Source organism: Chironomus tepperi, unplaced genomic scaffold (assembly GCF_022539635.2).
Source record: "Chironomus tepperi strain 1889 unplaced genomic scaffold, CSIRO-AGI_Ctep_v1 contig_171, whole genome shotgun sequence".
In the NCBI taxonomy this organism is placed as follows: domain Eukaryota; kingdom Metazoa; phylum Arthropoda; class Insecta; order Diptera; family Chironomidae; genus Chironomus; species Chironomus tepperi.
The window spans coordinates 720,043-744,434 of NW_027226293.1; the positions used below are offsets into that span (position 1 = coordinate 720,043).

The 24,392-nt window shown below is 31.9% G+C and overlaps 4 protein-coding genes and 1 long non-coding RNA gene across 6 annotated transcripts; 3 read left to right on the top strand and 2 right to left on the bottom strand.

Moving 5' to 3' along the window:
* Positions 1-877: 877 nt before the first annotated feature.
* On the bottom strand, positions 878-5,686 carry Upf1 (Upf1 RNA helicase). Its single transcript, XM_070638142.1, has 5 exons — positions 5,391-5,686; positions 4,638-5,044; positions 3,714-4,563; positions 3,065-3,590; positions 878-3,002 (listed from the first exon to the last, which is right to left on the bottom strand). The coding sequence occupies exons 1-5, from the start codon at positions 5,529-5,531 to the stop codon at positions 1,678-1,680; spliced, it is 3,249 nt and encodes a 1,082-aa protein (XP_070494243.1). The 5' UTR covers positions 5,532-5,686; the 3' UTR covers positions 878-1,677.
* Positions 5,687-5,751: 65 nt separating this feature from the next.
* Positions 5,752-7,809, top strand: HDAC1 (histone deacetylase 1). Its single transcript, XM_070638146.1, has 3 exons — positions 5,752-5,888; positions 6,129-6,974; positions 7,036-7,809. The coding sequence occupies exons 1-3, from the start codon at positions 5,840-5,842 to the stop codon at positions 7,650-7,652; spliced, it is 1,512 nt and encodes a 503-aa protein (XP_070494247.1). The 5' UTR covers positions 5,752-5,839; the 3' UTR covers positions 7,653-7,809.
* Positions 7,810-8,147: 338 nt separating this feature from the next.
* LOC139088849 (protein suppressor of white apricot-like) lies at positions 8,148-11,376 on the top strand. 2 transcript variants are annotated; one of them, XM_070638162.1, is made up of 5 exons: positions 8,148-8,505; positions 9,185-9,357; positions 9,423-10,736; positions 10,840-10,969; positions 11,108-11,376. In XM_070638162.1, the coding sequence occupies exons 1-5, from the start codon at positions 8,327-8,329 to the stop codon at positions 11,295-11,297; spliced, it is 1,986 nt and encodes a 661-aa protein (XP_070494263.1). In that variant the 5' UTR covers positions 8,148-8,326; the 3' UTR covers positions 11,298-11,376. The 2 variants fall into 2 exon arrangements, with proteins under 2 accessions (XP_070494263.1, XP_070494264.1); XM_070638163.1 differs by lacking the exon at positions 8,148-8,505 and adding an exon at positions 8,643-8,941.
* Positions 10,990-12,750, bottom strand: LOC139088850 (uncharacterized). Its single transcript, XR_011544256.1, has 3 exons — positions 12,467-12,750; positions 12,274-12,406; positions 10,990-11,323 (listed from the first exon to the last, which is right to left on the bottom strand). It is a non-coding gene; the product is annotated as an uncharacterized lncRNA (long non-coding RNA).
* An 807-nt stretch (positions 12,751-13,557) lies between these two features.
* LOC139088870 (inositol oxygenase-like) lies at positions 13,558-16,963 on the top strand. Its single transcript, XM_070638192.1, has 5 exons — positions 13,558-13,804; positions 13,942-13,976; positions 14,556-14,692; positions 15,411-15,987; positions 16,743-16,963. Exons 1-5 carry the CDS (start codon positions 13,784-13,786, stop codon positions 16,849-16,851), a joined length of 879 nt encoding a protein of 292 aa, XP_070494293.1. The 5' UTR covers positions 13,558-13,783; the 3' UTR covers positions 16,852-16,963.
* The last annotated feature ends 7,429 nt before the right edge of the window (positions 16,964-24,392 follow it).

The window sequence follows — 24,392 nt, forward strand, 5'->3', positions numbered from 1 at the left end:
CATAGCTCCTATCTATACTTTCAAATTTCAACCCCTTTATACGCTTTATATTTTCGGTCCAGTTCAAAGAAGATTTTTCCAATTATCTTTCTCTCTGTCAAGAATGGATATATATCCACTGCTTTTTTTTATAGAAATGAAAACAGCACTTGGAATTTTTAAATTAAATAAATATATGCGTACATAGAACATGATAATGTTATTGAAACGAGAACAGAAAGAAAATAAACAGAGGAAATAAATGAAAAGCTTTTGATAATTTTGGAATGGGAAGGAATCAGATGGACATGTGAGGATTTGAGAATATTTTAGATTAACTATCAATTTTAAGATTGAAAATAGCAATTGTAAATGAAATTTATGAAGATGATTAAGCAAATAATTATCAAAAATGAAATTAGAGAAGTGTCAATTATTTGATACTGTTAAGAGTTCGAATCTTTTGATGATGTTTAAAAAATTTTTGGGAAATCCTTTCGTCATTTTTTCATGACCTGAAATTTTTTCTATTTTTTTTAACCAATTTTTCAAAAAACTTAAAAAGATTTTAAAAATATCCTAAAACCTCACAACAGCAGGAGGATTTCAAAAAGCTTCAAATCATTAAACAGTTAAACAATTGTTGAAAACCCTTCAAATGTTTAGAAAACACATTAAAACCTCACAACACCAAAAGTTTATCAAACTTTCTAAATGCTTCAAATCACCAAAGAGCTAAATAATAACGAAAACCCTTCAAATGTTTTACAACAAAAAAGACTATTCTGAAACTGTACAACAGCAAAAGTTTTAAAAGTCCAAAATATATTTAAAACCTTTCAAATGTTTTCAATCATTTTGAAAACCATACAACAGCAAACTATTAAAAGTCAACAAATTTGAAATTTTGCAAAGGAAAATGAAATTTATTTCCAAAAAAGAAAACTCGTGAAATTTTTGTTGTTTTTTTTCTTCGTTTTTTGAAACAAGTTAAAATTGATAACAGACTTTTTTTTTCAGTTGAATAAGAAACAAAACTAAAGATGGAATAATAATAAAAAAAATAAAAAATAAAAAAGTTCTTTTCTTTTAATAAATTTGTTGCAGCGAATTGAAGATTTTTTTCTCTATTTACTTTCGTTTCATCATGAATGATTATCTCTCACTTCAAACTCCAAACATATGAGTAGTCTCCAAGAGCTCTTACTTTATTAACGTCGCTATTTCTGATGTATTTTAAAAAAATCACGCATCAAATGTGTATATCCTTCAGTCGTCACAATTCATCGTCGTAACTTTTGGCATCCAAAAAGTTCTTTTCTGACCATTTCAATGTTCGCGAAGGAAGAGAGATTTTTATGCAATATTCTATAATTTTTTTTTTGTATTCTTTTTTTTTCATATTTAATTTGTAATGAATTTGTCGTCAACATCATTCAAATTGGATATTATTTTTGATTTTTTGTATTAAGTTTTTGATGAGTCATTGTGAACTGTTCTTCGTAAAAAATTTTCCCACCTCATTTTTTCATAATTTTTTGTTTGTTTGTTGATGTTTAGTATCATTGTTGATGATGTCTCATGACATGTTAAATTGCCATCTTTCATGCTCTTTATGTCCATTGTGTTTGTTTATCGCAGCTTTGATTTGCATTCTAAATCAATATGGTTCATATTGCAATCATCATTAACTGTTCATCAAAAATTTTGCGACTGGAAATTACTATAAAATTTATCAGGACCTTGACTGTTTGCGAAATCTTGTGATAATAAGCCATCGCCTTGTGATTCTAAAAAGTCACCTTGTGAAAAGTCAGCATTAAATCCTGGCTGACTCATCATATTTTGACTCATTGATTGCGTTAATGGACCGGGTTGACTATTACGTCCGCGCATTTTTGATTGCGATGCACCGGCATTGCCGATTTGATTTGGTGGCATTTTCTTAGCACGACTTTGTTTGGCTGCTTGTTGAATTGCCGCTTGTTGGAAATATCTTGGCGGCATATTATTTGTCATATTCATAAACATACCAACGGGAACTGCCATTCCTTGTAATGCAGCTTGTGCACGATCTGGTGAAATGTATGATATTGAGTCATGTGCACGGAACATATCCATACCCCAAGTATTATTCATTCCCATATTTCCAGGCATCATTCTATCATTATTACTGTTATTGCCATAGAATGAACGTTGAGGCATTGCTTCTTTAGCATCAAACATTGTCGATGACATGAAATGTTGTCCAGGATTAAATGTATTGACAATTTTCTTCGGTTTTGCGAACTGTATCATTGATTCCTTCAAATTGTTAAGTGATCCTTCAACAAGAACTTTCTTTTCCTTATAAAAGTTCAACAAGTTATTCCACAACTGCTGTTTCGACAAAACTTTTGGATTCCCTACAATAATGATTCCATACTTTGCACGCGTTAGTGCTACATTGAGACGTCTTGGGTCATTCAAGAAACCAATTCCTTGATGTTCATTTGATCGGACACAAGACATGATAATAATATCCTTTTCACGACCTTGAAAAGCGTCAACAGAAGCAATTTCAATTTCTTGATACAATTTACTATGTAGACTTCCTTGATATTGCATATATTGAACGAGATAAGCACGTTGTCCTTCATATGGAGTAATTATTCCAATCTGCTCAGGTTTTAATCCAGCTTTTAAGAATCTTGTTGTGATTTTTTCAACATTTGCCGCTTCCGTTCGATTCAAATATGACGTTCCACTTCCGGCAATTTCTTCAGCTCCTTGAGTGACAAGGAAAAACATAGGACATTCAGGTGATGGCCACGGAAAATCGACACGTAATTTTCTCTCTTCGGCACAAACGCCATTCTGAAGTGAACCTTCATAGAAGAAATTCGATGGAAATTGCGACAATTCAGGATGCATACGATATTGAACCTCTAGACGGAATGGTCTGATTCCTAACACAACGAGACGTTCAAAAAGCGATTGAGACAATCCAGCTTTTGCTGCTTTCTTGCACATAACGACTGGGCCTGTAAAAATTAATATTATTTAGTTAATCATTTTAAAATTGCATACAATTTAGGGAACTTACCAAGCTGACAGTGATCTCCAACAAGAATTAACTGACGTGCACCGAGTACAACTGGAACCATCGCTTCTGGTTCTGTCGATTGCATAGATTCATCAATTAAGATTGAGTTGAATTTAATACGAGATAATCTTGGATCTCCAGCACCAACACAAGTACAGCAAATCACATCAGCAGCATCAAGCAGTTCCTTTTCTGCTTGCTTTTTAAGCATACGATAGCGTTTCTCATCTCCTGAAGATAATTCTCCAGTTTCGTCTTTTAATTGTTGTAATTTCTTTAATTCACTGTTCGTTTCCATATTACGAATTTGATTGTGCAATGCCAAAAAGCTAACTGGTGAGTCAATAGCTTCACGTGATTTTGCACATACTCGAATGACTTTTAAGTTCGTACGATGAATCTTTTCAGTCAGTTGATCAACTGCAGTATTACTTGGTGCACAAACTAAAACTGGACCTCCATTGATTTTGACCAATTGGTAAACAATCGTTGCTGATGTTACGGTCTTTCCAGTTCCGGGTGGACCCTATAAAATTAATAAAACATTTAATAATTTTAACGGTTTTCAAAAATTTGAAAATCAAAGTTCAAAAGTAATTTGAATTTTGATCTTTAAAAGTTCAAATTCAAAAAGTTCGTTAAAAATTACCTGAATTAAGGACAATGGTCTTTGGATGGCATGTTTAACAGCATAAACTTGAGAACGATTCAAATCAGGCAAGTTAGGGGCTGAAAAGTGCTTAGGTGGATTATTAATCCTAAAGGTTACATCATCAGCACCAGAATGACCTAATAATCTCGAATAGATAAAGTTCGACACCGAATTGTCGTCGACAGCAAACTTTCTTAAAGCCTGTTGCATTCTATCAAAACTAGTTCCTTTCCATATGAAATCAACAACAAAATTACTCGTGCATTTAGTTGGCGGATTTGAGCTATGCTTTAATTCCAATCCAACATCCTCTCCAAAATTATCAGGCACTTTAATGACGTGGCCAATAGCCGACCAAGATTCATGCAATTCTCCAACATAGCGTAAACGTAACTCGTCGCCATGCATTAATTTCATGTCTGAATCGATTTTGGCTAGCGTAAAGTATGCGATAGTCTTCTTATTCAATCCTGTATCCCAACGAACTTCAATTCCCTCTTGAGTCTGTGACTCTTTTAAGCGTTTATCATAATCAGCCTCGAGTTTAACAAGAGGACCAAAAATATTTTGATATTGATATCCGTCATCATATCTAAGCTGTACTTGTGACGGTTCCTTGTCAATTCCCGGCTTTTCTAAATCAGCAATTGACGCTTCAACATTTTCTTTCCATAATTCTTCAAGCTTGTTAATCGTGGCAGCAGTTACTTGACGTGCGCGAAGCTGTTCCTGCTCAGTTGGAATTTTAACGAGCCATGGAAGGAAGCAACGATCAGAAATTAATGGTTTCCAATTTTCCTGATCCCAATTCATATCCTTTAATGAATTTTGCGATGCGCACGGTTGTCTATAAAGTATACAAAAGTGTGGGAAAATAAGATTAACGTCACCAAAAACATTTCTTATCTTTCGTCTACTTACCGACACAAAAGTACAACGACCGAATCAGCTTTCGCGGGAATAAAACCCAAAACGAAAACATTGCGTATACCGCAAGAATAGCATTCAAGAACAGTACTTCCAAGTGGTCCGTCTTCGTGTAACGTAACTTCACGATGTTTGGCGCGAACTAAATGATGAACAATATGTGATCCAGACGTATTTCCACGTCCATTACAGAACCACTTTTTGCAAATATTACACATCACAACAGTCGATGGCTCAGATATTCCGCAATAACGGCAACTATGAGCGGATAATTCTTTTGATGATATTTGATCATCATCTTCTTCTTCAAACTGCAAATCATTTAAGCCTGATGTAATAGCATTAATCTTACTGCTAGTACTTATTGGCGATGGCGGTTCCAACTTATCAAAGCCATTGAGCTAAAATAAATGAGAAACAAATAAGTAAATTGCACGTATTATAAAATTTCTATAAAGCAATATAATGATAAGACTTGCTGACTCAAGGCTAAATGTAAGGAACGAATTTTTATAGGTTTGTTTCCTATAAATTGACTTCGTGCCACAGGTTGTTTCACTTTTGTAATACAATCAGTTACTTCCAATGGACAAATTAAAGACATTTAATTAGTTGAGACAAGGAATCAATAACGAGTTATAATACATTTTGATTATGTACAGATTTTGTGCCTTCTTTTCTCTTTTTATCGCAATTATGCGTCATCATTATTTTTTCTTGAATTTCATAAGTTAATTCACATTTTACCTGACTTCCAATATGATGATCTATCTGAGAAGCTTGCGATTGACTCGGCAATGTAAAGTCTTGAAAGTTAAATTGAGAAAATGATTGCGAAATAATGAAATCATCGTCTTCTTGAAATGATAGACTTTGACTATATGACATTTTATAATTCACTCGATTCTAGTTTTATTTCTGTGGTGCAGTTGCCGATGTTTTTGGCTTCTCTGCTTTCTGTCTTTATTAATTAGCGTGATTTTAATTATTTTTTGCGATCAGAAAATTGTGCTTTAAAAGTCGTATTTCGAATGATCATTCCAAATGTGTTTACTATGATTTAAATTTTTAAAATTCGTTAATTTTGAACTTTATTTTCTAAACGTAATTTATTGCTAATCGCACTCAAGTAATTTTTCTGAACTTAAGCAAAGTTTTGTGTGGTTCCCCATAAATTGAGCCAAATTTAATTAATTATGACGACTGTACCGCATTCAAAGAAACGTGTTTGTTATTATTATGATAGTAAGTATTATAATTAATTAAAGTATTGATAGTTTCTTAGAAAATAGTGATGAAAAGTGAAAATTGCAATTTTCAAATTTTTACTGGAAATGTCGAGACGCGTCACTTTACCTTAGTTGATGACCGTACAGTAGAAATGCTTACAATATAAAGCCGCCAAAGTGTTATATGAAGATAGTTAAGATAAAAATTTAAATTTAGTATAACCAATAATATTTTCTTATCTATTAATTATACTAGGTGATATTGGAAACTACTATTATGGACAAGGACATCCGATGAAACCCCACCGTATACGAATGACACATAATCTCCTATTAAATTATGGTCTATACCGTAAAATGGAAATTTATCGTCCACATAAAGCAACACAAGATGAAATGACTAAATTTCATTCGGACGAATATATCAGATTCCTCCGATCAATAAGACCTGATAATATGAATGAATACAGCAAGCAGATGCAACGTTTTAATGTCGGAGAGGATTGTCCAGTATTTGATGGCTTATATGAGTTTTGTCAACTTTCAGCGGGCGGTTCTGTTGCATCAGCCGTAAAACTCAACAAACAAGCTGCAGAAATTTGCATTAATTGGGGTGGTGGTCTTCATCATGCTAAAAAATCAGAAGCATCTGGTTTCTGCTATGTTAATGATATCGTTCTTGGCATTTTGGAACTTTTAAAATATCATCAGCGAGTTCTATACATCGATATTGATGTCCATCACGGTGATGGCGTAGAAGAGGCATTTTTCACAACTGATCGAGTCATGACTGCAAGTTTCCATAAATATGGTGAATATTTCCCAGGAACAGGTGACCTAAGAGATATTGGAGCTGGCAAAGGCAAATATTATGCTGTAAATGTTCCACTTAGAGACGGAATGGATGATGAGAGCTACGAGTCGATCTTTGTACCAATTATGACTAAAGTTATGGAGACTTTCCAGCCATCCGCCGTCATTCTTCAGTGTGGTGCTGATTCGCTAACTGGTGATCGTCTTGGATGTTTTAATCTCACAGTAAAAGGACATGGAAAATGTGTCGAATTTGTCAAGAAATACAACCTTCCATTCATGGTTTTAGGTAAGATCCAAAATTGAGTTTTTAATTAATTCATTTAACTAAATTCGCAATAAATTTACAGGAGGTGGAGGCTATACGATAAGAAATGTATCAAGATGTTGGACATACGAAACATCAGTCGCATTAGGCGTTGAAATTGCAAACGAACTGCCCTACAATGACTACTTTGAGTATTTTGGTCCAGATTTTAAGCTCCACATTTCACCATCAAATATGACGAATCTCAACACAACCGACTATTTGGATAAAGTAAAGTCACGATTATTTGAGAATCTTCGTATGCTTCCGCATGCACCTGGTGTTCAAGTTCAACCAATTCCAGAGGATGGAATTAAAATGGATATTGATGATCAGGATGGCGCGGCCGAAGATGATGATAATAAGGATGAACGCTTGCCACAGTCAATTAAAGATAAACGCATAATGGGAGATAATGAATTCTCAGATTCAGAGGATGAAGGTCCCCAAGGTGATGGCCGTAAGAACCGTGAATCATTTAAAAATCCAAGAAAGAAGCAGAAAACAGATGGAAAAGCTGAAATAGACGGAGTTAAAGAGGAAAAGAACTCGTCAGAAGAAAAGTCGTCCGAGACATCAAACCAAACTGAGAAAAAAGAGGAAAATGGAACGGCTACGAAAAAGGAAGAGTCAAATGAACCATTGACATGTGAAACTTAATTTAATTTAATTAATTATATCATACAGAACAATTATCAGAAATTTCTTTTTAATTTAAGGATACAGATTTAGTTTTATTTTTTTAAATATTCTCCTATCTCACATTCAATTAGCAAATACACACAATCAAATAAATTCATGTAAAAGTATTAAAAAAATATTGATTGATTTTTGTCGATAAATGGATGGAAAATAAAAATTAAATTTATTAAAATTGTCAAGTGAATACAACGAATTTTTGAATTTTGAAATTTTCAGGGTTTTACCTTTGAATAACTGTAAATTTGAATCTCATTTTACCGTTAAATCAGTTAGCTTATATTTGTTGAAATTTGATTATTTTTACTTATTTTGTCTGACTGTCATGATTAATTAAGGAAATGTTTTGGATTAAAAAAGACTAAAATTTATTAATCAGCTGCGAAATATATAAATTTCAGAAATTCTAACCTAAAAATGACCGAAGCGCTTTAGCCATCCAGTCTTCATTGAACTTTTATACTTAATGTGAAAAAATTTGCTATAAAAATCGTAAATAGACGAGAATAATTTAAGAATTTAGTCAATTAAAATAGAAATTCCGGCTATAAACGGCAATAAGCTTGTCAACAAGACACAGTACTACACATAGATCGATGAGGACGTTAAGGAAATCGTGATTTTAGGCGTTAAACATGAGTCATAAAAGTGGCATATTGAAAGTCAAGTCAAAATACGACACTGCAAAATCGGTTGATTTTTTGGTATTTGGCTATCATTGTAAACTATATAGAGATGACAAAAAGGCATTAGAGCTTGATAGAGAGAGTCATTTAATACCAGCACCATACGAACCAAAAGATTCAATTTCTAGGTATATATTTTTATCTACTTGTATTATTCTGTATGTTCTCGATTTTAAGACTTATATTTCGCTTCTACGCAGTGTCATGTACATATTAATGATTTATTATTGTACATTTCATACCGTAGAAACACTTATTGTGAACTAATGAACTAAATAGATTTAGATTTTGCAGCAACACAAAACATCCTACATAAAAAAATCCACGAATTCTTAATATAAAAAACATTCATTTATATTTATTAAACGTGTTCATCACGTTATCGTCGTCCTGTTCGAATATGTGCCTATCCCATATGTCTTTCCAATTAATTAAATAAATAAAAAAAGAAAATTTGAAAAAAATATTAAAATTTTTGGAAGACTGGGCCAATATAAGATTTCTCATTCTTTAGATGCTTTGAATGATGAGTAGCGATGATGATAAAAATGGTTGGTATAGATGGTAATTATTGCGATGTTCCATTTTATATATATTTTCTATTACATATGTTAATTGATTTTTATGATAATATAGATCCAGTGGTGCATTGATGAAAATTTGGATTAATTCATCGATCCATCTTTTCTTCTAATATGCCAATTATTCTGAATGATAACTGAAATTCAGACTTAATATCCATTCCATTTCCACAATAATTAATGCATTTTTCTTGTTCTCTCGATTTCTTTCAATTTTCATGACTAGATATGACGTACGAGCAACATTATCCGAAATAACACCATATGAATCATCATCAAACAGTTATATCAATCGATTGGATGGATTACCTCCTGCGGAACAACAAGCGGAACTTTTGGCTGAAGAGGAACGATATTATAGTCTCTATAAAAATGAAGTTGAAGAGGAAATGTATAAGGGTAAGTGCTTAATTAATTCAATTACAATTCATATGCTAATACCTTGGTGTTGTAAATTTTAACAGAGGAACTGGAAAAACGACAGACAATTGCAGGATATAATCAAGTAGAATTCAGTTATGATGAAGTTAAGGAAATTGGTCCAAAAGAGTCGGCGGACGTGACACAAGAGGAAAATGAGGAAAGTGATGATACACCATTCATACCAGGCGAGAATCTTAATTTACCAACTGACATGGAATATCCAAATACTGTTAAATTGAACCAAATCATCGAAAAGACTGCCAAATTTATATCATCACAAGGTCCACAAATGGAAATTCTTTTAAAGACAAAACAATCATCAAATCCACAATTTGAATTTCTCAATCATAATGGACAGTATAATGCATATTATAAGCACATATTATCAATGATAAAAAATAATACGTATGTATGGCAGAATAGTAAAATTAATGAGAATAGCATGGATGATAATTCAAATACAAATGATTCAAAATATGAAAACGAGGAAGTGGCAACGACATCGACAATAATTATACCAAAAATGCAGTTCAAACCATCTGCGGATTGTGCTTATACACAACTCATTAGTAAAATAACAAAAGCTCCAATATCAGAATTGGAAAGGAAGCAAGAAGAAGAAGAGAAAAGGAAACAAATTGTAACAAATTCAGATCCATCAAAAATAATCGGGGGATCTTTAAGTCTCGTTGCTAGTTACAATTCCGAAAGTGAAACGGATCATGAAGAGGACGAAGCCGAAGAATATAAAGGTCCAATACCGCCATCAGAAATTCAAATTGTAATCGATAAAACAGCAACATATGTTGCCAAAAATGGACCTGAATTTGAACAGAAATTGATTTTTAAACAAGATCCAAGATTTCAGTTCCTTCATGAAAATAATGAATATAATTTATATTATAAAATGAAAGTAAAGAGTTTTCAGCCATGTAACAGCATTAATATAGTGCCTCAAACAGCATCAAGCACAAAAGTCATTGAAGCGCCTAAAAAAGTGGAAATTGTTCTTCCAAAACCCCCGCCAGCGCCTGTATCATTTTCGATAAAGACAAAGGAAGAACGACCGCCATTAAAGTCAACGAGTATGGCAAATAGCGACGATGAAAGTAAAGAGAATTGTCATAATATTCCTCAAACGCCAAGTCCACCACGAATAACGACTAGCATCGAAGAAGAACTCGAACGACAAGTTGATATTATAGCCACAGAACGTGAGGAGAAGCTTGCAAAGGAAAGACTAAATGATAAATTATTAAATGCAGCACGAGCAAAAATGGGAATGTTGCCGAAGGAAAAAATGTTGCAAATTGAACGGAAAAAGAAAGCAATGATGTTCATCAATCAAATTAAAGGTATGAGGATAGTCTATAGTATAGACCCTTTTTATGCTACTTGCTACTTGCCTCACACAAAAGCTTCCATAATTTTTATTCTAAACATTCTTTAATCATTTAGGATCTAATGGCAGTTCAAATGGTGGAAGTAAAAGGGAGGATGATGTCATAAATCTCACGCAATGTGGTGAGGATTCAAATGATTCTGCGTCTGTTAAATCGTCAACAATGTCGGAGAAATCTCGATCTAGGTATGAATTTTATTGCTTCATTACTTTTAACGGTTCTTTTTTGAAATTCAAATTTTGAAGTTGAATTTCAAATCTGAAATGACCGTTAAATATTTTTGAACTTTACAAACATTTATTAATTTTCTTATATTTTCACAGAAAAAACTCATCATCTCGAAGCTCCAGATCAACATCTCGTTCACGGTCAAGGTCGTCGTCGTCAAGAAGCAGCGATTCATCGCCAAAAAGGAAACGTTCAAAGAAAAAGTCACACAGGAAAAGGAAATATCGAAGAAGTAGAAGTAGAAGCAGATCACCAGGACGATATAAGCACTCAAAGAGATGGTAGATTTGTTTTGGTCTGTGAATCTTATTCTGTTTAAATATAAGAAAAGAGAAAATAAATTTTTTTTCAAAGGATAAAAAAAGTAGTTGAAATTTTTATGTTATCAAAGCATATTTCAGCTTATTTACAGTACATCTAATGCTGGAAAATAAAGCATAAACAGGAAATATAAATTTTTATGATGTTGACACAAAATGATTTAAGCATTTATGTTGATAGCTTGTCATAAAAGTGCAAAGAAGAAAAACTGATAAATTATCATAAATTTCAGTACGTACAGACACTATTTTTATTCCACGTGCTGCATCTATCTCGTCAACAGTCAAAACAAATTTTCTAGTAGCTTGCATACAAAAAAATTAATCTCACATAATATTCATTCCTCTTTTTCCTTAAAAGTTGATTAACTTATAATAAAATATGAACCTTTTTGACATTCACATGCTTTTAACGGTAAATAATCTCATTGTCGTAAATTATATGCAAAAAAGTTGTAAATTTATTTGAAAAGACTTTAGATGACTTTATTTTTTTATGATTTTATGGAAATGAGAAAGTGCATTAGAGATTTGAGTGGTTATACTTAGAACTTTTAAGCATTTAACGACTTTATCAAATTGAAATTTTATACTTTTTGAATTTGAGTTTTAACGAGTTTTTAAAGTTTGAATTTTAACGACTTTTTGAAGTTTGAATTGTGATTACTTTTTTAAATTTGAACTTTAACGACTTTTCAAAATTTTGAAACTTTTTGAACATAAAGTTCAATTTTCTGGAAGCGTTGGATTTTCAAATTTTAATATGTCGTTTTTTCAAATTTTCAAAATTTAATGTTATTGCACCTAAAATTCAATTGATTGAAAATCGTTAAATTTTCAAATTTTGAAAAATCGTTAAATTTTCATTTATTTTTCTGATAATTGTTCCTTTCATGGAACTTTTAACAACTCAATTCTAAATTGAAAAACTTTTTTTTCACCTTTGCACTGCTTTACACATTAAAAAATTTGCAGTATAACTTTTGTTATCCATAAAATATCCCATGACACATTACAACTTGCTTAATTATGGTTCTTCTGGGATGTGTACTTTTTGTGTTGTTGCTGCTCATACTGAAAGAAACATTAGACAAACTTTAATAAATTAATCTGCAGAAAAAGTTTTTTGTGTACATATGTGGATATGATGAACAATTTTTTTTTATGTATGAATATGCAATCGTCTGGAACACACAAAGTGAAACTCAACAATTTTATTTTTTATAATCCTTTAATCAAAATAATTCGTTTATCATGTGATGGAAAGTCTGTCCATGCAGATGCATAAAATTGAAAAAATTAAATCAGTTTTCAAATCATAAAATCCGAATATATATTGAGTATTTCAGCAACAAATTGAATTTTAAGCCTATTTTGATTGTTTGCTAGCTTCAGATTTTATGAATTTATTACTTTGCCCTCGGGATACACCCCAAAATTTAAAAATAAGGCTAAGATTAAAAATGAAAAATTCCAAAAATAACTACGCACACGCTTATTATTTACTTTGGTTGATTACGGAGCATAATTAATGTCATTCCAGCTGAAAAAATTTTAATTTGTTTGTTTTGAAGCAAATAAATAATAAATAAAGCTTTGTTATTCTAATTTAGGGATCATTCATAAATTAAGACCATCAAAAGATTGAATACTGGATTCTCCAAAACTTTTTGTATTAACCAGGAAGGAAAATCCTTTTACTTTGATACTACCTTATGGTATTTTTGAATGAACGTAAAATTGAAGGATTTCGTCTCAAAAAGGTTTTTGCAGAACTTATTCATTCAATTTTGATTATTCTGATCAATTCTATTTCCATGGTTTTGACAATTTTCCCCTAAGTGCGCACCTTTAAAGCAAAATCCTATACTGTTGCCCTATCAATCTCATAACATCAACTAAACCTAACCTAGCAGGCCTTAACCTCAACAAGTATTTTGCATAAAACTTGCAATTAAGTCATATCAGCTTCATCCTACTGCAATCCTTCTTCCAAATCTTAGTCAACTTGAAGTTCCATCATGTACAATCAACCCCCAAAAAGCCTTCCTCCTTTATTTCCACACAGCTGATATAACCAGTATAAGTCAACAATAACCAAGATTCTCTGAACATTTAGTTGTAGTTTGATAAGCATTAATTATCAGTTCACAAAATGCTACGGCACGTGAGTCAAATGGAAAGTTTCAAGTTATCGACTTAATCGTCAACACTTTTACGCTGCACTTCCGAAAGGATCAAGTGTCAATATAAAGATAGACTTGGGGGCTTGATAATGTCTCAAAAATATATAAATATTTTTAATCTAACAAGCTGTGATGAGCTGAGAACATATAAAAATCATGACATTAAATCTACATCTAAGTCAGTGTGAATTAAATTGTGGAAGGAGACAGAACTGAATATACTTAAAGTGAAAATTTATTTAAGATTTTAAAGACCTTCATCAACATGAGATTAATTGTGAAGGAAGTAAGTGAATTAAATTAATAATAATTTTTTTGAAGTTCTTCAATGAAATAAATATAAAAAGTAATTAGCCCAATAAATTTTGGGGGAATTATGAAGACTTAGAAATTAAAATTCTCGTAAATCGTATTTCATTACAGCACCCAAAAGTGATAGATCCCTCAGAATTACTAAGGTAGGATTAAAAATTTTCCATCTCTTTATAAGGATTCTCGGTCTATTTTGAACGTAAATTTGTGAATTTTAATGTTGTGATTATTATTCATTTTGTCGTTTGAGAATTGTGAGTTTTAATTTTGTGACTTCGATAAATTTCAAAATTAATTTCGAATTCAAAAGTTAAAGATTTAAATTTTAAGTTCAAAAGTCGGTTCAATTTAAACTAAAAGCTTTTAAATTCAAAATTTGAATTTAGAGCTCAAAAGTTGTCAAATTTTGAACTTGAAACTCAAAAATTGTCAAGTTTTGAACTTGAACCTCAAAAGTTGTCAAATTTTGAACTTGAAGCTTAAAGTCGTCAAGTTTTGAATTCGAAATTCAAAGGTCGATTAAATTTGAACTTCAAGATCAAAATCAGAAAAAAAATTGAATTTCAACGTTTAAAATGAACGAAAACGACAAAGTCAATAAAAACTGTAATCAGAGCTTCAATAGATGTGAATGTCCAATTAAGACTTCACCCAAAAAAGCGTTCAAATCGTCTGCAAAGTTAAATATCAAAAGCCTCCTAATAAATCCTATTTAATTTATCTAGACCGGAGCCAGATTTTGCACAAAAAAATATATCAAAGTTTCGAGACTATACGATAGACGAAAATGATCCATTAAAGGAACAAGTGCGATATACTTACAGATTAATGCATAAAAATCAGACAGTTGATTTCGTTAAGAGTGAGTATAAATTAAATAGAATATGTGCTTAATTTATGGGAGTTTATGAAGTATATATATGAGATATGAACTATAAAAATTTATATGACAAAAATCAGATTTATGTCATAAGAAAAAAAGTTTTTTTTTTCCAGCATACCCTCATTTTCTATAAAAGTTTTAATAATATACTCGAATGGAAGAGCATATCAATGAAGTTTTGTTGTTGTTGTTGTTGTCTCATTCATATTTAATCTCTTCGATTTTTCAAAAATAAATATAAACATGAAGCTCTTTAAATAAAGGCGTCATTATTTGCGTCAACAGATTCGAAAGTTTAATAACAAATAAAGATGTCGATAATGTGGATTTGTTCTAACCGCGTTATTGAGTATTGTTTTCATTATTGGCTTAGTAACGAACATTTGAAATTTGAATTTTGAAGGGTGTGAAAATATGAAAATCCAACGAAATTTGGATTTCAAGGGTGTGAAAATATCAAAATTTAAATTTCAATCAACAGAAAATTCTAACTTAAATTTCTAACGGCTTTTTGAAATTTAATTTTTCATACTTTCACTCCCTTCAAAGTTCAAATTCAAATTTCAAAAAGCGGTTAAAAATTCAAATTCCAAAAAGCCGTTAAAATTTTTCCCATTTTCAACATAAATTAAAGCACAAAATAAAGCCCCAAATTCCATGCCCAACATTAATACATTTTATTATTCTTGACACACAGAGTGCCATGAAAATTGGTTGAAATTCGATCATGCAAACATGACAGTACGAGAAGCTTTAGAAAAGCTCAACGATTTAGTCGATGAAAGTGACCCGGACAATGATTTACCAAATATCATTCATGCATTTCAAACAGCTGAGCGAGCACGTGTAGAATTTCCTGAATACGACTGGCTGCATTTGACTGGATTGATTCATGATCTTGGAAAGATTATGGCATTTTATGGTGAACCACAATGGGCTGTTGTTGGCGATACATTTGTTGTCGGATGTAAATGGACGGATAATATTGTCTATCGTGATGAGAGCTTTAACGAAAATCCCGATGGATATAATCCAAAATATAATACAAAATATGGCATGTATAGTCCAAATATTGGACTTGAAAACATAATGATGAGTTGGGGACATGATGAATATATGTATCGAGTTTTAAAACATAACAATTCAACATTGCCTGAACAAGCACTCAATATCATTCGTTATCATTCATTCTATCCATGGCATACATCCAATGACTATGAACATTTAATGATACCCGAAGACAACGAAACTAAACAATGGGTTTTAAGATTCAAGTAAGTTTCTTTTTTCACAATTCAATTTTCATTCATTCTTTCCTCAATGAAGTGCAAGTGCTGCAGCTAAAAATAAAAATTATCTAGCACTTCTAAAATTCATATTGTCTCGAGGAGTAGATTGCATGATACAGCATCAAGTTGTCTTTCCTTAAGCTTTTTAAGCTTCGCGTTTTCTTTATTGGATGTATTTAGGAGCTAATAAATTTAAAGTTGAGAACTAAAGGAGTTTTAGAGGGTGGCATGGGGTGCTTTATCATTATATTAGTGGTTAAAGAGTTTAATGCTGTTGAAAAGTGCTTCATAATTGTGGGAATTTTCAAGGTGGTGTAGATGATGCTGTTGATATAGTTGTGGATGTGGTGTGGAAACTTTTGGGTGTGGGATGAGATTATTCATTGTGAAACTAGTTTTGTGTAACATAAGCTCCGGAAGTTACACGATGAAAATGTTGCAAATCCGGTCACAGACTAAAGTGACTTTAGCTTGGGGATGGATTTGTGAAAATCTGTCATCAGGTTAGAGATAAGTCGGTTTTGAGCTGGATTTTTGACCATTTCTATGGTTTGTGCCTTCTGGGAGCATTATGGACCGTATGGAATCTTGGGATTCAGTAAATTTTTGATTCCGGGTTTGAAAACCTTAATCATAAGCGAATGCCCTAATAAAATAGATCGACAGTACATTACAGCCATAACTCCATCCTTCATTCCACACCCATCAATAAATAATTTTACAACTTCCTTTATTTACAGTCGATATGATTTATACACAAAATCTTCCATCATTCCTGACCTAGATGCTCTCTGGCCATACTATCAGAGCTTGATTGATAAATACATCCCGGGGATCATAGAATGGTAGAAAGAGACTCAACAATATTCCCTTGATTTTTGTAACATTTGGCTTACAACATCCATAAATTTAGTGTCTTTTTTGTGTCTGTATATTAAATAAAAAACAATAAAAAAGTTAATTGAGCGTGGGCATTTTGATAATTTTTTGTAATTATGTCACAGACTTTCATAATGAATGCTGTACATAGGGATTACATCGAAGATGCTTTTAAGTAATGAAAGCTATACGAAAGGAATAGCAAGGAAAGAAAATTTAATCAATTTGTGCTTTTCTAACTTTGTTTTCTCCTCTTTCTTTCCATTAAATAATTCTTGTTTTAAAAAAAAGTCCTTAAGCTTCTTTCAGTTTAGTTCTATTTACCCTCAATGCCTTTCACTTCATGAATTTTAAATTGATCATTATTATTTTTTTTTTTTTGTGTGATTTACACAAATAGAACACAAGAATGAAAACTTTTGTCTTGTCATTTGATAAAAAGTCTGTCTGTTAAGTTAATTACTTTTGGTATAAAGTGCCACACAGTAATTATTCTGGTCATGATTATAATTATTAATGATTTTGAACTTCCGCTTACAATTGAACTGATATGAACAGCGTTGCTTCCGTATTGCTGCAGGATAGTGCTGTTTAATTAGGTATGGAGGAAATGGCTTGTATGTATTGTCATGCTATGTACAGTATTTGTGAGTTCCTGCTAAAAAATTGACATTTTAAAACAGCTATTGAATTTTTAAATTCTAACGAACATTTCAAATTTAAATATTTTTGAACTTTGAGGGGCTTTCAACTTCCTTGTATTCAACTCTTGCGTACAATAAGCATCAAAAAGACACAAAATAAAGCAATTTTTTGGCATAATTAAAGAACATTCCATACTTTGCCTACAAAAACACAAGAATTCAACATTAGAGAATCCCTCAGGCACAATCTTTGAACTATTAAGAGACCAAACAGACGGAAAAATTTAAATATTTTCATCATTATACTTCCCTTAAAGTTTTTCAATTTTCTAAAAGGAAATAAATTTCATATTCAGCATGCTGAATGAATGTTAATTCTTTTTTTTTTCCTCTTTGAATTCATTTTATTGCTTTCATTTAACATTCGATTTATTTTCATTTTAGGGTATTGCTAACGACAATAATTCAGTAGGAAAATGCAAAAAATAGAGATAAAGGATTAAAAAAACTTGGATGGAAGGACATTTAAATAAATTTCTGTTAAATTAATCTTTTTTTCCCGCTTTGGGGAGTCGTTTGGCTGTAATGGCATGCGTTAGGAGAAATCGTGAGAAGAGTCGTGCTTCTTGTCTCAGCAATTGGATCTATTTTGAGGTATGTATTAAAAGCGCAGCTAAATGAGTATTTTGTGTCAAACATCCAGTGATCAGGAATATTTCATCAATTTTTCAAGGCTTTTCGAGGGATATGGGCAGTTGACATGCAATAGTCAAGACACACAGTTTAGAAAATCTGAATAATTTGGTTCAAGACATACGTGAATCTGGAAAATAACTGGATCCAGTAAAACCTAACCTATTCTTTGTAATATGCCTTCCAGGAGAGTTTGAAGGCATATCTTTAACATCAAACACCAAAAAGAGTTACAAAACATCCAAACAACTCTAAAGAATCTCTCACAATACTTCTGTGGACGACTTTCTATATAACTGTTGAATTCAATCACAAACTGTTAAGGGGCCGTTCACTTATTACGTTCGCTTTTTAGGGGGGAGGGGGGGTCTAGGATTTTGTAACAGCCTCAATCAAAAAATTTTTTTTGTAACGACATTTTGTAACGATGGGGGGAGGGGGGGTCTAGAAATTCGTTTTTTTGCGTAACGTAATAAGTGAACGGCCCCTAATGCATATTAAGTAATTTCATGGGAATAACTTTTTTTTAAGGTCACACAAAATGTAAGCATCTAGAAGGAAAGAAATCAATGTCGAACCCTTTTCACTAAAGTCGGCAAGAAATAAAAAAAAAAGTGGGTGGAATGAAATCAAGAAATGAAAATTTTTCTAATCGAGATCCGTTTAGCTTATCAGCTTCATTGAGGAATCATGTTGCCAATCCAATATAATCAGATACATTTAATCTATATTTATAAAATAAATTTAATGCGTGAGAATTTAAGATATAATTTGAGGAATTGAGCTGGTTGGTTTGATTTCTGATTTTTCAGCATGTAAGTGACATTTTGTTAGATAATTTGATATACTTTATGGATGTTTGATTAAAGTTATGCATTATATAACTGTATATTTATTTATTTATTGATTTATTTGTATTGTATCCAGTTCAAAATCAATAGTTGAGTTGAATCAACAAATGCTCAATTCCTCTTTGTTGAAAAGGGAATTATTGATGAGATTCCCCGAAGAACAAATAAGAAAGCTTTTAAAGTTGTAAACAATCTCACAATGTAGTCTATAGAAGACTTACGAACCAAACAACAAATATCATACAGACATGGATATGATTGACTGTTCTGTGGTTGTTGTGTCCAGAGGAGGTTTGATTCGATTTTCAAATATTAAAATGGACATAATGTGGCTAATTAGACAGCACATCAAGAATCAAGCAGCATCCACAAATTAAGAACACTCTAAGAGACTCAAGCGACCACAATTCGGTTCTAATTCAACTGTCAGCTTAGCCACCACACAAGCATCATTCAAACCAGTGCTTATCGGAATATCAACACTAAAGGACTTACAATCAACTTCAAATGACCAAAATTGACCACAGTAAACAACTCTACAGCACATCATACAAATATTATCATCCAAATCAACTCAATTTCATAACGAATTGACCGTGAATATTCTTGATGTACATATCACTTGAAAATATCCATTATATCCAGCAGAATCCCTTTTCAGTTTGCATACCATAAGTGTACTCAATAATTGGTAATCAAATACAAACTGCATTCACTGTCGATTTGATAGTTTGTTGCAATTGCGGTAGGAAAAAGGAAGTGAAATCGATGAATTTGGTCTATAAATGAAAAGAATATCAAACCATTGTACATAAATTTCCCTTTTTGAATACAAACAAAAAAAATCATACAGCAGTTTGACATTCAACATTTTTGAAGAGGCGGAAGCACAAGTTGAAACTTTGTATGATAACATTTCAATTGGAGATCGTCAGACTTAAAAATCAACAGACTTTGTTTTATTTAGCGCCAATGTGCCGCAGGCAGAGACAGCAAAAATTTTTCATTCTATGATGTTGTCAATTGTTCCTTTTTTTGTTATCATATATTTTCAAGACTGAATTGTTCTAAATATACAAATGGATATTAGTTTTATCAATTTGTCTAGAAAATGATAGCATTTTGAAACTTTTTATTGGACATTTGACCTGGTTTCTTGGCTATTCTATTGGAAATTTTAAAGCAGCGTTGATAATTCGGGTGAGTTGAAGGATGGAGATGTGCGTATGAGGCTTGAAACTATACAGTGTATTATTCAATTGTTAATTTCAATTTTAACGGTGTTCTAACATTTGAATTTTGTTTCGTTAAGTTTAACGAAAATAGTTTTTGCCCTGTTTGTTTACATTTTGAGTGAGAAAAACACAATATTTTTCAAAAGTAAGTTTTTAATTAAATTAAAGACAATATAGTGAATTTTAGATCTGGAATCAAGAAAATAAGGAATTTTGGATTCAGTAAAGTCGTGTTATTTGATGAAATACGAAAATGATCCGTAACATTCGTGTATGATGAAAATTTTACATCGCTCTTCCCACAGGTAAGAAGAAACTAAAATTAAGCCTGATTGTTCAGATCGCAACCCTAATTTCCAAGAACAAAAAAAAACTAGTTGAACCCTACCAATGAAAAATGTATTAGATTTTATTCAAATAATCATGATAAATGGAATCGCAGATTTTTTTATATTTTTTTCTTCAAAAATAATAAGAATTATTACACGTGTTCCTTGATATTTCATAAAAATCTGTATAAAAAAGCTACTAACATACACAATAATGTACGAAAGTAAGTCCTAGAAAATTCATATTCTACAGAATTTTCAACATAAAGAGAAAAAAAAGTAAAAATATTACCAAAACGATTGTTTGAAGAACAGCAGCAAAATTAAGCAGCATGTGGGAATCATGTATTTTGTTCCCATTTTCAGTCTCGCATATATTCTTTTTCGAATCATAATAAAATGTTAGAATTTAGAGATATGTAAGTATGTAAAAATTTTTATGAACACAACATAGCAGGTACGAAATTTATTCAACTATTTTTTCATATATGCTGATAGCGATAGAGGATATCAATTTCGGGTAGTGACAACTCCATTGACACAATATGTGTTAAGGAACTCTAAATCCTCTTCATACTTGAATTTATTTGTTGAGATAAAAAGTTATGTCGATAACTAGATAAAAAGAATTAAAAATTTAAATTCCTTCAAACTATTTCCAATACTTTTTTGTATTATGTCTCATTCCATTTTGAGAAAAGCTTTTGTTGTTTGTGGGTATGGATTATATTGTTTTGCAAATATTTGAGAAATTTAATCAAATGAAAGTTCAATATTTTCCACAAAACATATTTCCGAAATACTTTTAAAATTGAAATAATAGAATTTGTATTTGTAAGTGAATAGGATTCTTCGATTATTGTCGAAAAATCTGTGGATAGATAGAAGAGCTGAGCTTAGGAGTTGGTGAGATGTTGCGTAACATTAGGTTGATTGGGTCCATCCAGCACTATGAATGGTGAGTCTCTATTCAACACCAGACAGGGTGAGTCTCCATCCAACACTGGGTAGGGTGGGTATCCATATTTCAAGTTTAATTCCCAAACAAAACGAACTCATCCAAAAATACCCGTCTGATCAATTATAATCCATGTTTTTCGCCATATGGAACCTGGAACACGCTGACCACACCATGTCAATTTCCAATATCAAATATAATATCGTCGCCATAAAAGCCACTTTTGTACAGAGCTTTAGGTAATATCCCATTGTCCATTTCAAACAATTTTCAATCCATAACTCATTAAAGCGATAAAGGTAGCTATAATGAGAATCCAACTTCAAAAGAATTCCAAATTTTCAATCAGAATTCATCATTCATGGACATAACATCCACACATGCCCCCAAGAGGTAAGCAATTTTTATTTCAAGCTATATGAATTTACCATTCGTACACACAGTATGCCGCATGAGATGCCAAATGTATGGAAGGATTTTCCTTCATTTCTTTTAAATCAGATACGCTTATTTATACATTTTGTCTTCCTCCTTACTGGAACGTAAATCCTTCATCTATCAGGTGATGTAGTGGTATTCAAAAATCCTATTTGAATTGAAATTTGTGTCTTGTTGGAAGTAAAATCTCTCTTTTTTGAGGTTATGGTGGATAAATTTATGAATAGAAATAGATTTCAATTCCGGATGTTCTAGATTCGATTGTTGCCATTCTGTTGATAAGGAATCGATAAAAATATTTTTAAAAAGATGACAAGGCTAAATTTAAATTGCAAAAAACTTTTCGAGGTGGAAGAAAAATTTGCAATTCATTTTTTTCAAAGGGCGGAAAGCTATGACTGGTGCTGGTCAAGCTAGCTTATTGGATTTTGAAGAATTTGCTCCTCACTGATCAATTTAGCAAGTTTAGTTCCCTTTAACAACAGAAATTTATATAAAGAACCAAAAAGCTTCCTCCTGTGAGGTTTCAAATCACTTTAAAAAGACGCATTTGATTGAATCCATATCCAGAAACACAAATAAACTCATTCCTATTGTTTTCTGTTTCTATTATGTGCCATTCACAAAAAAAACTTATTCTTTTCTATAAAGAGAGAGCTTTAAAAGGGTTGGAAAGTTTAATGAGAATGAATTTGATTTGATTCCAAAAAAAAAACAAAGTGTTTACAACTATGGCAATGAGTAAAAAGGAAATGATTAAATTTTTATTTACTATATGACAAACTTGTTCACACAAGTTGATCCTAATGACTTCTCAGTCTACATTTACTTTGATACAAAATAAACAAAAAAAATTGTAATTTATCATGAGTAAAAGTTTGAGGAAATCTGAAGAATTTATTATCATATTATCTGCAGAAGTTTAACTAAAGTTTACTACCCTCAAACCGGTAGAACTTTCCTTTTACTTTCACATATCATCACGCCATCCTTGACCTCACCTTCCTCACACATATTGAAAAGGGTTCATATTTATATCGAATTCTATTCCATTCATTCCTTTATTTTATTTCAAACTAAAAACCGAGCTAAATTGAAAGAGCATTTTTGAATTCTCTTGTTGTTCCACAATCCATTTCCATTATATATTATTTGGGCATGCAAGTTGGATAGCGAAGGAAAAAACTTGTATAAATGTGGGAATTTATGGATGACAAAGACGCATTAATGATTGGCTGAAATGAAGACGACTTTAGTGATTTGATGTTGAATTTATAGGTTGGGCCAATACAACCGTAAAAGCTGTTCAATCAGTGATGTATCCAGGGGGAAAAGTGGTTGAAGGTCAAACCCATGCCTTCATTTTTGGAGAAAAATCCTTCAATTGCTAAGGTTTTTTGAGGTTAAAAATCCCAAACCTCCCCCTCTCTACCCTTATTTTCCCCTGATTGCAATGAGCATTGTACTTAAACATGTATTGTGCCACGCTCCCCAACAAGCGTCGGTAGTTCTGTAAGTAAGAACACTTGACATGCAATCGAACGGGTGTGGGTTTGAATCCCACTCGGACTATACATGTAGGTGAGTGTTTTTTGTTCTCTAGGATCTTGGAAACAGTAAGATTCTGAACATTTCGTTCTTACTTTGACAGAAGATTAGTCATCGTTATCTTCGTCATCTTAGCCATCATTATCTTAAGTTACTAGTCTTGGTCTAGCCTAAGTCAAACTAGTCTCGATCTAGCCTAAGTCACTAGTCTCGTATTAGCCTATGTCACTAGTTTCGAATTAGCTTAAGTCACTAGAGTACTGCGACACACGTTTTAGACAACACTGCTGTAGACCACAGTTGCAACACAAGTGCCTGTGACAGACAAAAACCGTACAAATTCTTGATAATTTATAATATTTTCTTTAAAAAACCTTAAAAATTATCAAGAATTTGTACGGTTTTTGCCTGTCAGAGGCACCTGTTTTGCAACTCTGCTATAGACACAATGTGCTTTAATATTAATCCGTTATTTTTCTCTTCGTAAAAAGAGAATACAAAGAACACATACATTTTAGTCAGCACGTGCAACGATTAGACAATGTGTGGACAACATCCTCTCTACATCCCAAAAAGACGCATCAAAAAAAGGAGAGAAAATGGGAACAGAATTATTTCTGTTTTTTTAAATTTAATGTAAATTCCATTTATCTCCGACAATTTTTTTGTAAGCACTACGATGTGTTTTACATTGAATATGTACTTAAAAACAGCATAAGGAAAAATGTACAGCTCAATAAAATGTAATTTAATGCTTTCGCGTTTGGCTGAAGGCGAGAAAAATTTTGTTGAAACTATGGGGATACCTCATTTCT